The sequence below is a fragment of the Camelus bactrianus genome, chromosome X, assembly GCF_048773025.1.
Source record: "Camelus bactrianus isolate YW-2024 breed Bactrian camel chromosome X, ASM4877302v1, whole genome shotgun sequence".
Classification (NCBI taxonomy): Eukaryota; Metazoa; Chordata; class Mammalia; order Artiodactyla; family Camelidae; genus Camelus; species Camelus bactrianus.
The window spans coordinates 54,227,007-54,244,144 of record NC_133575.1 but is presented as its reverse complement, the minus strand read 5'-3'; the positions used below and the strand labels follow the sequence as shown (position 1 = coordinate 54,244,144).

At 42.1% G+C, this 17,138-nt stretch overlaps 2 protein-coding genes across 9 annotated transcripts in view; both read right to left on the bottom strand.

Annotated features, from left to right (window-relative positions):
* LOC141576216 (trafficking protein particle complex subunit 9-like) overlaps positions 1-4,491 on the bottom strand; it is an 82,030-nt gene extending 77,539 nt beyond the window's left edge. The window contains exons 1-2 of the mRNA XM_074358715.1: positions 4,472-4,491; positions 3,992-4,114 (exon numbers count right to left, since the gene is read on the bottom strand). The gene's annotated coding sequence lies outside the window, so the exon portion shown is untranslated. The remainder of the gene's footprint in view (positions 1-3,991; positions 4,115-4,471) is intronic.
* Positions 4,492-10,799: 6,308 nt separating this feature from the next.
* Positions 10,800-17,138, bottom strand: part of LOC141576215 (uncharacterized) — an 88,227-nt gene continuing 81,888 nt past the window's right edge. Inside the window, exons 16-17 of one of the 8 annotated variants that reach the window (XR_012504478.1) lie at positions 13,485-13,601; positions 11,003-11,019 (exon numbers count right to left, since the gene is read on the bottom strand). Coding sequence is in view for 7 of the 8 variants with exons in the window: in XM_074358705.1 (XP_074214806.1) it covers positions 10,925-11,019 (95 nt within the window). In the remaining variant the exon portion in view is untranslated. Of the gene's footprint in view, positions 11,020-13,484; positions 13,670-17,138 lie in introns of those variants that run through there. The other 7 variants (XM_074358705.1, XM_074358710.1, XM_074358708.1 and 4 more) reach the window with 7 other exon arrangements.

Here is a 17,138-nt window from a genome sequence, read left to right as displayed (position 1 = left end):
CATAAATAGAAAAGCACTAAATTTTTAAACTTGAGATATCTGGTTTTCTTTAGATAACAAGCAATCTTTTATTGTTCCAACTTCCTGGTCTTTATTGTAAGGCTCCTATATATCATAGCTCCTCCCCTACCTCTTTGGAGCAGTCCCTCAGAACAATCTGAGAGGCTGTCATTCTGGCTCGAGTCCTCCCGCCAAATAAAACTTAACTCTTAACTTTTAGGCTGCACATTTATTTCAGTCGACGCAACTTACAAGAAACCCAGGAAGAAATGAATATTATCATGCCCATTTTACTGATTCACCAACAGGCTAAGTGAGGTTACATTCTAGTCCAAATTCCTATGGTGTGGAAATGGCGATTTAAACCTGAAGCTGGGGTGCCCATGCCTGTGCTCCTTCTCTCTCCCATCTACCTGATCACTTGTCTGTGAAATCCACCTGTCCAATACACAAGTTTGTAGCCGGCCAGCTCTTAAATGCAATGTGTGCCACCCTTTGTCAATGCTGGTTAATTACCATAAACTGCTGTCAGAAAACGTTACAGAAAAAACAGGTGGACCCAATTCCCTACCCACAAAGAAGAGGAATTCTGCCTTGCCTTCCCCTGTAATGTCTAGAAACCCTTCTCTACACCACTAAATCCAAACGTATGCTTCATCCGTGTTTATGTTTGCACTGGACTTATTAAGGCACAAGGTGCCTGCAATAATTCCATCTCAGTTCCTTTCCAAATATACAGATTAGCCCAAATCAGATCCAGAACAGACACAACTCATCAAATCCGCAATGAAACACACTGGATCAAGAACAAAATGCGTGTACTAGTCCAGAAAACTACGGGTCCCTCTTTTTTCCTGTCATTATACAATCCCACCGGAACTCATTAATTTGCTGTCTGCTCATCTGGTAACCAAACTCAGAGAAGAGTCAACTCAGCAGAGTGCCCTACTGGGGAGAACACCCCGCCACAGCACTGTGGGCTGCCTGCCCTCCCGCACGCTCTGCTGACCCCTAGTGTCCTCCGTGGAGACCAAGCAAACAGAGCTGTTCCCAACAGCTGCAAAGTCCCACATATTAAATAAAAGCATTTTATTTTATACGATATGTTACATATATACCCATCTCTGAAAACAGTTTTGCCAGAAGCCCAAATCTTCAACATTAATCTGCAAAGGCAATTCCGGTCCCCAAGGGAAAGCAAGTCTTAAGACGATGCTAAGGCCTCCAAAGTCCTCTCCACGATCTTCAACCAAACTACCTGCAGGTCTGCAGCTGCAGGCGGCTACATGTCTGTTTTTAAAGCACACCCCTCCTGCCCTCGTGTGCTACAATATCCCTCTACGCCCTCCCATCTCAGGGTAAGAGCAGCCACTGCAGAACCTTGCAGGGCAGCACTGACAGGACTAGACACAGAGGATCAGAGCTAAACTAAGCCTTCTGATGACACGAGCTTGTTACTCTGTCACTTTACACATGAAGATATATAGAGAGAGGTGGGGTGATCTTGCTCAAAGTCACACAGCTAATAAGTGGCATAGTCTATAACTCTGCTCCTCCCTCCGGTGTGACGCCACAGCTGGGACGCCCACAGGGTTCTCTCGTGCCTGCCTGACCAGTCCTTGACTGTCAGTCATGACCCACCACAGGGTCGGCCTGCAGCCTGCCTTTTCAGCATCTTTTCCCTCCAGTTTCTCAGGAACAAGGCTGCTCCGGCCACCGTATGACTTCCGGCTTCCCGAACACTCCGTGCTCAGGCCAGTCATGCCTGTGCATCCGGCCCCCTGCTCAGAGGCTCTTCCGTCCCTGCAGGTGGATTTTTCCACTCTAGACATGGACACCCCCTCAGGGGAGCCCTCCTCTCGCCCTCAGTGTGGCAGGTGTCCCAGGCCACATCCCGAGCTGCCCCATTAAGACTGCTTGTGCCCAGGTCTGCTAGTCAGACCAGCAGCTTCAGAGCCCGGGGTTATGCCCGGGTCACCCGGCAGACCTACTGCCCATCTCCCAGCCCCTACCCAGCAGGTAACCAGGAAGTCACAGTAGGTGCCCCACAAAATCCAGAAGGCTGTTCACTTGCCAGCACTGCTAATGACTGGTTTCCAACCTTTGATCAGTTTCACACAAAACAGCAGCTTTCACTTTGAAGCCGGGGGGTTTCCCTTCTGCTGTCCATCCTTACCGGAAACATCAAGGGAAACCAAAAGTCCTTTTCTCAACCCTTTTCTGATGACACATTTCCACCCACAATACTCACATGCTCAAGAAGTTTGGGTCCACGTGGTTTTGTTTCCCTTATGCTAAGTGGCTCATAAGACTGTGGGATTCTTTCTCTCTGAGGGTATTTCTTTGTACTTAGTTTATCGGCTTTAATCTGTTTTTGTCTCTCTTCAGTGTCCCTGGCAGTTGCCACTTCTCACTCCCTACAGCAGCCTCTCTCCCAACTTCTAATCTAGGAAATCAGCTGTGATGAGGGGCCCGGGGGCAGTCACAGAAGATGGAACTAAGGCACTGTGAGGCTACATAATATGCCCAAGGAGATCAGCTTCAACCCCCAACAGTGTGTGTCTCATCCCTCTGTTTAACTCTTATGCTAAACTAGTTAACTTTTAATAGATTATGGTTATAAACAGATGAGGTATCAAAATACATACAAGGACACACATCAACTCTAAGATGTTCATAAACTCCACTATTTTGTTTCTATTTATTTTGTTTCTTTCAAAAGAATTAAGAACCTCTGCAGTCAATATAGCAAAATGTTAATGGGTTTTAAATCCAGAATATAGAGGCGTAAGTGTATTACTCACACTTTTTTCTATATTCACAAGACAAAATGATTTGAAGGTCTCTCTCCCCTCCCCCCTACTCATTACTGGCTCTCACCTGAGCTGCCAGACCACACATCTAACAGCCTTTCATTTTACCCACAGCTGAACTCATCAGTTTTCCCCCAGAACTCCCTCTGCAGCTTTCCCTCCTCAGAACACAGCAAGACCATCATTTACCTTGTTAATCCACCCAGAAACCCTGGCCTTACTCCATCCTACCCTCACAGACATCATTCATCCTTTCATTTTACTATCTGACATGTCTTCAATCTATTCCCTTTTTCCCACTGACCGTCCCACCACTCAGGTGGAAGCCACCAATACTGCCCACATGGACTCGTGAGTCTCCCAGTGGCCCCCCAGCCGCTCTTCCCTACTTGAGACAAATGGGATTCTGTCACTCCCGTGCTTTTAAGACTCTTTTCAAACCCACTGTTCTTAGAAGAAACTCCAAATTCTTCACCTGGTGAAGTTCTTTGCCATGAAACTATCAGCTCAGGGAGGGCAGGACCCGCCCTCTCCCCTCGGCCCTGCCCCCTGGCAGAATATCAGCTTGGGAGGACCTGCTGAGCTACACCAGCCTGTATTCTAACCCTGGTCTTGAGTTCTAAGCAAACTGCTTCAATTATCCATACAAATCCAAGGTAGATTAGAAAGATTTTAAATGTTGAGCTAGACTTTTGCTTTGGGGATTTTGCACTAGCAACCTGCATGTACATGTTCTAATAGATCTGTCTTCTTGAAACCACACCCAGATTTAAGTAGTATCTGTGGAATGCCTTCGGAATAAAAGGAACTGTACTTTCACAGACTTTATGTTTTATAATATGAACAACCTGGAAAGTGTTATAAATGGAACCGCCTAACAAGTGACAGAAGACGGGTTAGAGGCATAAAGCAACAGGTCGCAAGGACGGTAAGAGCAAAGTTGTTTCTCCAAACCACCCCTAAAATCCTGAAAGAACCGAAAATTCTGAATTTTGAAAGTAAAAGGCTATCATATAAAGAAATAAAATAATCCTCTTCATCAGGGTTTCAATATCTGACTCCAGAACTTTTAGCATGCCATACTGAATACTAGCACAGAAACATCAGATGGACTAGTGGTGAGTAAGTTCCAGAAAAACGGCAGTAATTCCTCCAATTGTAAGAGGACACACACTCACTTGTCGAAGGTGATTGTAAACCACATTCTGGAGAAATTCAGAAGATTCAGGCTTTGCTTCTAGATGGTGAGGACACGGAAGGACGGCTTGGATGCATGCTTCTGAGTCACCAGCATTCTTACACTGCAGGGGGAAAAGGAGGCCCCCAGTCAAGAGCAGAGATGTTCCTGTCATGTCTCGCAGGCCGTGCCTCGGGGACTCAGTGCCTTGCAGCAGCCCGGCCCCAGGCGAGGACCTGCAGCTTGGCCCCACCAAGCAGGAGGGGCACTGTGCTTGAGAAAACCCACCCATGATGGGGGCAAGAGGGGCTGGTGGGGTTGAGTGAACCTATAAATGCCCACAGAAATATACCTGCATTCATTCAAGTGATACAACCAACAGTAGCAGGCTATTTAACAAAATTTAAATTGTCAGTGGAAATTTTACCATTCCTTTCCGCTTGTCCCCTGCACACTGAGACAGGCTTAGGCTCTCTCAAACCTGCAGCTCTGATGCAGTAGTTGTGAAGTCATTTTACTTTGCTGCAAGTGTCTTCGCTCCTCGTGTCACTGTGTCTGTCCTCTTTTAACACAGTCGGATGTCTTCCTGGATCTCTCCCTGAGTACCTTGCTCCTGCTCCTCAGATCCTGAGATAAAGGGCAAGTGAAGACACATGATCAGAAAAGGCACTGTGGACTTGATCAAAGTCCTCAGTGACCCCCTAGGTGAGTGCTGCCCACCCCTCAACTTCAGTTCTCAAGGTTCTGCCCAGGGTGACATCCAGCTGGGAGAGTGGCCCAGGCCAATTAAAAGCTGTGTGGCTTTGGTGCGGGGACAGGTGCAGGAGCTGGTTCCGGAACCGGGCCTCTCCCCACCTCTGTTACCCTCTCTTCCTAGGCCCCGCTGCCAAGCCCCCAGGCTCCCTGATCTTCTGCATTTCTCTTCTACTCTACTCCAAACCCTTTTCCTCTTCCTTTTTTCCCAATTATCCCCAGCTGGAGTGATTTTTCAATCACAGTGTCTGAAAAAACTTCCTGCAGACGAAAAAGAGGACTCCAGAGGTAAATGCCCATATGCTGATCCCTGAATAGAGCCCCAAGCTGTGGGGACCCTCACCAACACTCCTGGGGGCATTAGACATGTTGCAGGGTCAACCACCCTCAACAAGAGTTTGCTGAGACCCCAAGGACCGCACAGCTTCCCTGCTCACAAAAATGTAGTCAGCCCACTTATCGGCTATTAAGAAGCAAAAATACAAAACTGCTTATGTTTCTTACTAAAATTATCTATGAGATGGAAAAAGAAATTGTAATAGGAAAGAAGAAATATGACTCCGTGTTAGATCTGTTCCTTTGGCTTTAACCCTGTGCCCTGTTTTCTAGGCTCAGACTTGCTAGCTCTGCACCTTTTGTGAAAGAAAGTTGCCATTAGCCTGAAATATAAAGGAGAGCCTATTCTCCGGGCTCTGATCTTTAAGGACGTTAGCTCTTCTGCACTTATGTAGAGAGTTTCAAGTTGCAAAATAGAGAATAACCTCTGTTTTGTTGGAGGTTTTACAGGGGCATCATGATTTGACCCACATGGACAGCTGCAACAACAAAGGATACCAAGGACAAACAATTCGTACAGCAAGAAGTTTGCAACAACCAACCACACCCCCTCGCCCTTTCACTATAAAAGGAGACTGAATTCTGACTTGGGGAAGAGGGCTCTCCAGGACATCAGTCTGACATCTTATGTGTCTGCCAGCTTTTCAAATAAAGTCACTATTCCTTGACCCAACACCTCATCTCCCAATTTATTGGCCTGTCTTGTGGCAAGCAGAACGAGTTTGGACTCGGTAACAAAATACATTGGAGGTAGTATGTCTCCAATATTTCCTCGTTTCCAATATGTAGCATGCACATCATTTATGATCTAGTGCAAATAATTCATCAAAGACAACAATAACAAGAAACTTACCTAGCTATCAACACTGAAGTCGCAACCTATTAATTTTACATGCCGTTTAACAACAAAACCAAAAAACTTAATATAAAGACTTGATTCCATGGAAATTAAAATTATTTCTAGTCCTTCAAAAGTTTCTTTCTTTCTATTTTCTTTTGTTTTGCTTATTGAAAGGAAAATAAAAATCAAGTCATTTTATTTCACGTATTTTTGTTATAGCTACATATTTTAAATACTACAAAGAAATTTAAATTGCAACAAAAAAAATTCATATATTAGTATAAATATATATACAATCAATGGGGATTAAGAAAAGAATGGACATTTACTAAAAATCCACTGCACATCCAGTCTTTTACAAGCATATCCTGGAATATAAGCTCTATGATCCAGGGGTCCCCCACCCCCATTCTCATTGCCGAGTCCCTTAGTAATCAACTACCAAGGCACCAGCATAGAACCACGTGATCATTATTTTAGGTATAAATGAGGGAATTAGCTCATTCAATTCTAAAACAAAAACCCTAAAATAAACACTGAACTTATTTACAGATAAAGAAAATTGGACACAAAAAAGTAAACTTTCTTCCTCAAGGTCACAAAGCTAGTAACTGGTAAAGGCAAGATTTGAACTCGTCTGCCTGATTCTAAAAAATAAGGTGGAAATCCCATTCCACTTGTGATGGTCCAGCAGCACAGCCTATCACCCAATATTTGTTCAGATCTTGCCTTAGACAGCCTGAAACAGCACATCATTCCTATGGAACTCGAGGGCAAATGATAAAAATAAGGATTTTATATCCAGTAGTTTTCTTAGGTCTCATTTACATAAAGTGTCAGCAGGACAGCAGAAAAACTCTGGGAAATGTGAGTGGGTCGAGAGCTTTTTGCTGATAAGAAACTCAATCTATCAGGACAGAGTGACCTTCCCATGAGAGGGCACATGGACATAAACTAAAGGCAGCTGAGCAATGAAAACTAGCAAGACCCTGGAACTCAAGCAAGAAGGATCCCTGCCATCCCCCAACCAGTTGCCTCTTCATCCACGTGGACACGATGGCAGAAGACCCAGGTTCTTGTCCAAGTTACACCATCATGGATTCTCACCCATAAAAAGTTACGACTCTATGCTGTCTTAAGTCCTTTCCCACTCAAATATGATGACACCGATGTCTCAGCAGAATGTCTATGTCTCCACTTCCTCTCTTCTAATAGGAGAATAATTCTATGGCCACAGAGAAATCCAATATAATACGATGATTGAAGCCAGAAGAAAGTCTGCTTAAGAGACTTTGCTCTCACGCTCAGTGAATGAAAACTCAGAAAAAGTGGTCCTTCTCCCTCAGCAAGTGGGAGGTAGCCTGATATGTGTGTGTGTGTGTGTGTGTGTGTGTGTGTGTATAAAACAAATACAATTAGTTCTGGGATGTGAATAGATTTTTTTATGTCACTGTCATTTCAAGGGGATGAGCCAAACTTTAAAATAATTTGGATCTAGTGTTCTGAGACAGACTCAAGCTCTTTTGGTGAAAGAGGGGAAAGGAAAGGAGGAAAGAGGTAAATGAAGCAAAGGATTAAGAACACTGCTAGGGAAAGGCAAAACATTAATTTTGTTCCTACTTGGTCACATACAATTTAGGGACTGGCTTTCCCCCGATGTCTTGTCGAGCACCGAGTTGCAGAAGAAGCGACAGCCTATTTCTCACTGAGCTTGTGACTGTACATGGAATCTTATAGACACAAATCATTTACCCTGAACAAACACTCTAGCAGCAGGCTGTAATTCTCCTGTTTTGAGAGACAAGAAAACAGGAGTTCAAAGAGGGTATATAACTTGACAAAAGTCACAGGACCAGTAAACAAGAGAGGATGAATTCAAACTCAGATCTGAATGCAGAGTCTGATCTTCCCACTCCCAGGACAGGAAAATCCTTAACACACAGGATCCCCAGCTCCCCTGCAGTGTTCCTGGCACCAAGCGTTTCCCATGGTGATGGTCTCCAATTCTCACAGACACAGCACTCTGTGCAGCCAATGACCTTCATCAGACCTTGATCATCTACCTGCCACGCCCACCAAGCTTCACCATAAAGGCCGGAAAGCTGGCTTTCAAGTGCATACAAAGCCACCCCTGGTCTATCCTGGGTTCTTCTGGGGCTTCTCCAGCCTAAAGGCAGCCATGAAACTGCTCACAGTTTGCACATGAGCCACACTACCTCTCTCCATCTCTCTCCCCACCTATACTACTTAGCTATGACCATTTTGATAATCTTGGAAACAAATTTTTAAAAACAGAATAGAAAGGATTCTGGAGCAAGTATTTAATACTTCCAATTTTAAATGACAAGTTACAAAGTGAGTATTTACAAACCGAATCTGCCTTTCTAAGTGTCAGTTTTAAGCAGTTAGAAAATACAATAGCAAACAATTCTCACTTACAAAATTAACAAAAACATAAACAATAATCTGCGATGAACTCAAAAATTCTGCCCACGTTCTAAATGAAGAAATCTACAGGACTGTGCTGAAGGGTAAAATAAGAGGTGTAAATGTAGAGACATCAACATATTGCATGGAGGAAAGCAGTTTTGTAAAGATATAGGTTATCCTAAAAATAATTCAAAACTTAGTAAAAAATCCCATGAAAACTCTTATCTGATTTTTTTTAACTTGAGCAAAATATTTTTGAATTCTTCAGGAATAATAAAGTGATAATACTGGCTAAGAAATTTTGGGATGGAAGAAAAGAATCAAAAACAAATCAGACTGTCAAATATTAAATAAATTTTTACAATATGTAAGATATGGTGTTGGAATAAGAAAGGAAGATTGACAGAAAGGAACCACGAGTTCAAAAATAGACTCTAGTGTACATAAGTATTTTGTGGGATTTCAAATCAAAGAGAAAAATATGAACTCAATAATTGTCCTGGGACAATCAGAGACTCACCTGGAAAGAATAAATTCTATTCCTGTCATAATGACCACAAGAAAAATTACAGACAGTGATATAAATATTAAAAAGTAATAGTAACAGTAAATACAACACTTTGCTCATATTAACTCAACTTACCCTCACTATAACAAGTAGTATTATCATCTCCATCTTAGAGATTAAAAAACCTACAGAAGAGATTTATTCCATTATAAGAAAGTATTTCTAAGAATAATGCCAAATATAAAACCCATAAGGAAGACATTTACTATCTTAAGAATATTTTGGGCCACAACGAAAATAAAAAAACCTACTGAACAAAATGAAAGGCAAGAAATGACAAGAAAAAGCTCTGTGACACGTGTTGCTGAAGACAAGAAGTTAATGTTCATAACATACAAAGAGCTGTCACAAAGCAACAAGAAGCTCCCTCACTTAACTGTGTGCAAAGAACAAAAGGGATCATTCATTTTTAAAAAGTCAAATGGCTAATGAGTGAAAAATGCTCAGTACCTCACTGATAATCAAATGCAAGCTAAAATATTGAAAAAGTACTTTTGCTCATCATAGTGGCAAATATTTGTAAAAGTTATTCTAGCTAGTTTCCATCTGTGGGAGAACAAACTGTGAGCGAACTTTTTGGAGGATGACATTTCAATGAATATGTAAACTCTAAAAAACGTGCATACACACTGACTCAACTCCACTTCAAGGAATCGTTTCCTTTAGAAAAAAAGAAATAAGCTCAAAAACATGTACTCATCAGGGCATTTACACAGCACTGTTTACAATGGTGGGAAGTAAAGCTGAAGTGAAATCATATCCAGTGATAGAGAATTGGTTACATAAGTAATTCTACATCTTTTCATTCCCCACTGGAGAAGGAATTTCTAGAGTCACTTGAAAGGAGCCTGTGATGAATGTAAATGTCACATCCAGGGACTAAATTTCCAGAAGCCTTAACTAAAGGAATACTCATACAAGATCACAGGAATGTCTGTACAAGAATGATGCCAGTGCAACATCTTTTCTGACAGTGGAAAATGGAGAAAATCTAAGTGTCCACCATCAAGACAATGATGCGGTAAATCACGGCGAGCTGCGGGCCCTGAGGGAGCCGGCGTGTCGGCGTGGTCCAGGGCCATGTCCACAGCACTCTCCCACCAAATGTGTTCTTGCACAAGAGACCGCACCTGCACATCAGAAGACCCCTCCACTCTATCTGAAAGGACCGGGTGAGTCTGCAGTGGGAGGACGTCTATGATACACCCCTGAGTGAATAAAGTGAGCTGCAGAAAAACTTACAGTATGGTCTCATTTTTCAATAAAGCATATATACACACATATATACATAAATTTCTCATATTTATGTGTGTGTGTGTTTGTGTGTGTTTGTGTATATATATATATATATATGTCATAGGCAAAAAGGTCATGAAATATATACACCACATTGTCAACAGCTTTTACTCACAGGAATTAAGGGGAAGGGAGGTAGGGGCCTTTCTGTACCACCGCTGTTTTCTTTTCAGTATTTCAGTTAAGTATACTTCGAATTTAAAAGTTTATTTAAGTCCGAAGTAAAATGGACGATGCATCCACAAGGCAGAATGCTATACTGGTCATTAAAAATCATGCCAGAGGAGATAGAATATTATAGAAAAACATGTAATAAGCCGAATGGAAAATGGAGGTCTCCACACAGTAAACAGGCACAGAGTGCTCACTGGTTTTTATGACAGAGGTGATACACACTGATGAAAAGAACAGAAAATAGATGTTAAAGTGCTATTTATTATCTCTGAGTAGTGGGACCAGGATAGCCTCTTTTGTCCCTTTTTTCAGAATTATTATATTAAATACACATTATTTTTCATGTGAAAAAAGCATTTTTAGATGTGTAGTAAAGCACATTGGAGAATAATACACGAGTACTTACAGAAACAAGTAACTAGGAGACACGGCAGCAGCGTCACACAATGTAGAAGGGGCGATCCTGATTAACGCCGCGCAGTTACATAAGGACCCACAAAGTGAGAGCACCTGCTGTAACAGGGCGTGGCCCCCTTCTATTTGTCAGTTGTGTCTTCAGGGCTGAGGCAGTTCTGAGCACGGCCAGTGTCAGTGCTGGTGTCTGGATGGATGCCACTGGAGGTGAGGGCACCTGCAAGCCGAGAGGAAGAACAGAAATCATCCTCTGCCTTTTCTGTCTTGTTTCTTTGTTACTTTAAAAGAGAGGCATAAATAAGATAAACTGTGCATCTTCCCTACTGAAATTTAAGTAATGAAACCGTTTTTAAATCTTTCACAGCTTATAATGTGCCTATAATTGTCTTTTCAAAAAGCATCATATTTATTAAACGTTAATTAACTCAGTGAATTAACTTCCTGTTGAAAATTTCTATTTAAGAACATGAAATGCTCTACGTGAAATCACCACGCCTGCAGTGACCAGTTCAGCTGTCTTGACGGCAGTTCAGTCAGCACCCACCATGCAGTGGCACTGAGCTCCTGATGCTAGTAAGAGAGCACGCTGCCACCTCAGATGGAGAGAAACTGTGAAAGCATTTTCTGAAGTCAACAGCACTGACAAAACATGACTGAAAAGTCCCAGTCTCCTTTGAGGCTGTCCTTTTCTGTTTGTGGACAACAGCCATCAATGAGCAGAACCACTCCATTCCCGAGCCATGGGACTTACGTGGGAAGCAGTTTTGGAGAAATTTCCAGGTATAGAATGTAACCAACGACACGTAGAACTGTGACAAAAGAAACGATGCAATACTCTGATTTTGGAAGACACCCAAAATATTCTTCTAAGCCTTAGCAGCTGGAAAGGCTGGGCTTCTCCTAAGCCACTTATTTATTTCACAGCCAGTGAGCATCTCCCACAAACCCTGTTTCCCTGTGTCTGCTGGGCGCCTCAGGCACACACTTGCTGTCGATCTTATAAGTCACAGGGCAGACGCGTGTGTCTCACGCCTGCAACCCTCACACAGGCTCGCCTCCTAGCCTCACTGTCTGAACTTGGCCCCATTTTCTCACCTGTTTTCTTGGTATCTGTTCTTCTGTAAGCTGCCTAAAATGCTTCTTGGAACAAGTCAGAAGAATGAGTGGGTAGATAAAGGTGAGAGATGGGCAGACAGAGAGACTCCAAGAAAAGGGGAACAAAGTAAATTTCCTATGCAAAAGCCTCTTCCAGTCAGGGAGGAAAACCACCACGGAGAATTGTGAAGAGGCAGGTGGCTTAGGATTGTTTCCTACATTCCATGAAAAATCACACCAAGACATGAGAGGGTAGAACTATAAATATTAAAAGAAAAAATCATGCATGCTTGAAAAAAAATCTACAATATGTACTTTCTAAAGAATAGATTCAAATCAGAAAGGGCCCAATAACACAATCCTTGGGTATTTACAGAAGTGAGAATCCCACCTCCAAACCACAAGGCATCCCTTTGGAGCACTGAGAGTCTACCCGGGGCGGTCATAAAGCCATCACCGCAAAAGCTATGCTATCCTGCACTTACGAGGAACTAGCAGCTGTACTCGGGCTGCCCATGCGCGTCACTTACACTCCACAGCGCCTCTACGGGGGGGACGCCTAGCGAGCCCCGTCTCTGCAGGACAGAAAACAAGTCCGGGAGAGGCTAAGCCGACATACCAGTTCTCCATCTCACAGGACTAGTCACTCCAGAGCAGGATTCGAACTAGGACCCACGATTGTAACCACAGTACTACCGTGCTTTATGTGCTTTTTGTGTGTATAATACATTTGTTTCTGGCATGAAAGGATATTTAATAAATGTTCGGTTGTCTTGTCTATCTCATTAGCTCACAATCAATCTTTATACTGTTGAATTGTATTCTTTTCCCCTGGAGAAAGGAACAGAAAGAGCGGGGGTCAGAATGAGGTGGGGCTCCATTCTTTATCTGGTACCTCATCTCATCCAAGTCCCCAACCAGGGAGAAGGAGCAAATGTTCTCTTCATCTTTTAGAGAGGGCTCCACTGATGATGACTTACTCAACTCCAAAACCAAGGCTGGGGGAAGGGCACATGCAGCAACCAGAGCAGTATCACGTGTAGGAAGGCGAAAAGAGCTCACGGGAGGGCTCAGGGGGTTAGCCTGATTTAATTTCAATCGATAAAAGATTACCACACTCTAAAAATACTAGCATACAATGGATTTACTCTTTCTTGACATCTAGCAAGTTTCCACAGCCCACATGTAACATTATCATGAACCAGTGAAAGGAAGAGTCTACAGACAGGGAAAATCTATGCCACAGGCAGGCTGAAACCCAGGCTGGAGTTTAACAAGAGAAAGGGCATAGTTAAGAAGTGCGGATAGGTTGGGAAAGAAAATCATCACAAGGACTCTCAAGCATCATCCAACAATCATATAATCATTCTTTCAAGAGAGAGTTACTGAGGTTCAATTTTGTGCAAGATTGTACAGAGGGTGAAGTAAGAATGCAGAGACCATGGTGGCAGCAAGGGACGGGGCTCAAATACAATTCTGATCACAGTGCCTTACACACTTGTCCTCCATATAAAGGCAAAAAATAAGTAAAATAATACTCTGTAAACTGAAAGCATTGTTAAAAAAAATTAAAGTAGACCTAAATACCTGGACAGACGCACCACGCACATTCCTGGATCAGAAGACAGTGCTCTTGGAATGGTAGTGCCCCCCAGAGCGATCCGTATATTCAATGTGGTCTCATCACAATCCCAGCGGGCTCCTCTGCAGAAAGTGACTAGCTGCTGCTACAATTCATATGGTAATTCGAGGGACTCAGTAACCAAAGCGATCTTGTAAATGTAGAACAACGTGAGAGGACTTGTAATTCTCAATTTCAAAACTTACACCTGTATCCCCAGGTGAGGAGATTACAGGCCATTTTTAACTTTTTTACTGTGTTTATTCTTATTTTGTAAATTCTCTACAATAATATAACTGTTACAATAAGAAAAATAGAAAGTAATGTATCTTTTAAAACATGCATACCTATTCATTCATTGGGGAAAAAAATTAACTATAAAGAGGTAAACAAATATCTAGTGAAAAAGGTCTACTTAAAAACAAGAGTGCATTTACATTTTTCATAAATTGAAAACTGGAATGCACAAACACATCAAGTTTCTAGGGATCCTGGTGCAACATATTAATAGTTAGTTTCAAAAATTCTAACTGAACATTGAAAACCCAAGAAAGGGAAATTCGTGATTGACAGCCAACTGCAAACACATGGAGAGCAAAGGCCTAGAAATCCCAGTCCCTGTAGCTCTGCTACTAACTCAGTACGAGAGGAAATTCCTCACTGAGGGGACAGTGGGATTACATGCATAAGACAGGATACACAGTACAAACTGGACTAGATACGGGGGTGATTTTCTTAGAAGAATTCTAAAGGTAGAACATTGCTGAAAATCTATAAAAACACTGAAAGACAGTTTAAAACACACACCCACATATATTATACATAAATGTATGAAGTCTGCTCCCATGTTGCATAGAAGTACAAAGTTACATTTGTTCATTTATGGGCACTGATTACTTTATCCCAGGTAGAATATTTCAACTAAAAAAATAATCAATAATACACCCCTCTTGTCAAATCTAGTTGATAAGTTAGTCTGCTATGTAACCATAATATGTCAAAGATACATCTATAATTAGTGAAAAATATCTTTGTATGGTTCCTCGAACTCTCCTCAAAATTCCAAGCTTAATTTTAAAATAGATCTGAGCAGTATTTTTATATTATCTTTTCCCTTGTGAAATGAACAACACAGTCTGTTGTCAAAATTCTTTCCTTACAATGATTCACAAGCACTGTAACCTAACAATACTGCTGGACAGCAAGGCACTATCTAGACACTGTGACCAAATAAGTGAAACACAAGGAAGACAATGACCCTATTCTGGAGGGCTTATAATCTATGTCAACACTGGGGTTTTAATTTGATTGGTTAGCAAAATAAAACCAATCAAGTACCTTCTTCTTTGAGCATTCTGTAAGTCATGACTCTGTTTTTAGTGTCATGAGCAGGAAAGACTTAAGCATGACTTGATTAGATCAATTAGCAACAGCCATCACTGCAAAGTGAGTAATAAAATAGTTAACTGGTAGCAATGCTTCTGCCTAAATGAGACCTAAAATTAACCTACACTGAGCTCTGCAAGGAAAATGAGAAGATGAGGTCCCCAATGAGAAAAAAACTAACAAGAAATCAAAGAAGGAAAGACTTTCATTAATGATTCCAGGAAGGAGTAGAGCATGGTGTTGAAGAGCACAGATGCTGGGGACAAACAAGAGGGTCTGAAAGCCCACAGCACCACTAGGTAGCTGTGACACTGATATTCAGGGAAATTTTCTGCATCTCAGTCTCCTCATCCATAGACTCGGGACAACAACAGCACCCATCTTCTAGAACGGTCCTAAGAATTCAGTTATTTTATATATAAAAGTTTAAATAAAATACCTCATATCCTAAATATGACCCCAAAAGCACAAGGAACAAAGAAAACAGAGATAAATTGGAGTTCATCAAAATTTAAAAGTTTGCTTCAAAGGATACCATCCAGAAAGTGAAAAAACAACACACAGGAGAAAATTTTTTAAATCATTTATCTGATAAGGAATTAGTATTTCCAAGATAAAAAAAAGGTCCAACAACTCAACAGTAAAAAGCAAGTCAATTAAAAAATGAATAAAGGATCTAAAAATATATTTTTAAAGGAAAATGTAAAAATGGCCAATAAGCACAATGAAAAGATGTTCAATATTATTAGCTGTAAAGGAAACCAAGTCAAGACCACTAGGAGAAACTGCTTCACACTCACTACAATAGGTTATAATCAAAAAAAGAGTAACATGCACTAATGAGGACACAGAGGAAGCGGAGCTCACAGCAGCTGCTGGTGAGGATGTAACATAGTGTGGCCACTTTGGAAAACAGCCTGGCAGGTCCTCAGAGAGTTGAACATTTGGTTTCTGAATGACCCAGCAATTCTGCTTCCTGGGGACACACGTAAGAGAACTGAAAGCAAATGTCCCCATAAAAATTCCTACAGGAATGTTTATGGCAAGATTATTCATCACAGCCAAAAAGCAGAAACAACCGAAATATCTATCATGTGATGAAGGGGTAAACAGTGGGACCCAGCCATACAGTGGAATATTATTAAGCAATAGCAAAGCAAGGAATACTGAGACAGGCCACAACGTGGACAAACTCGGACAAACATTGAAAACGTTACTCAGTGTGAAAGAATTCAGTCACAATAGACGGTCCCATTTACATGAAGTGACTCGATTTACATGAAATCTCCAGCACAGGCAAATCCACAGAGAGAGAAGAGTGGCTGCCTGGGGCTGGGGGAGGATGGGGAAGATGGGAATGACTGTTTATGGGTACGGGGCTTCCAGTTGGGGGGATGAAAATGTTCTAAGATTGATTGGGATGCACAATTCTCGGCATAGAGTAAAAACCGCAGTACATTTTAATCGGTGAGCTGTATTAAACTGTTAAGAACAAAAGCACGTTGGGGCAGTGCCTTCCCATAGTAAATACAAATTGCTAACTTTTATTACAGGAAGACGAAACTGCCCTCAGCATGAAAGCAGCAGATCAGCAAATGTGAGTTAACCGAAATTGGACAAGAGCATTTCACTTGAAACAGTTGCTGAGTGTACAAGAAATATTCAGAAATGACAAGGGAAATCAGTTTGAAATCACGAAGAAGCATTCTGCTTCAAATGCAGATCAAGGATTCGGCAAGCCCAGCTGCTACAAATGACCAGAGAAGAAACCTGGTTCTTAAAACAAGCACCAGAGCCAACAAGGAAAAGGTGGTGAGGAAAGCAGGCGGCCGAAAATCTGGAACAGTTTGTTACAAATAATTTCTACACTGAAAATTCAAAAATAAAAAGAAAGTGATGCAATGCTGTGCTGGCCTCACGTGAATGGGTATCCTCCGGTGCTCGACAGTTCTGTAACCCAGAATGAGAGACTCAGGAGAATCAGCATGGCTCCTGGGAGTCCCCAAGGGACTGCCCACCAGCACGCTGACCACAATCACATCTGCCAGGGTTGAAATGCAGAGAAGAGACCAACATCTGGAATGCGCAGGAAATGTTGACAAGGGAAGAATATGCTGCAGTCAGTCCTGGGACAGAGGCCCTGTGAGCAGAGGCCAGAAGGATGCAGGTGAACTGGAGTGGCCCTGGGACAGGAAGGGACCACGGGGGAGCAGATCACAATACTCTTCTGTCTC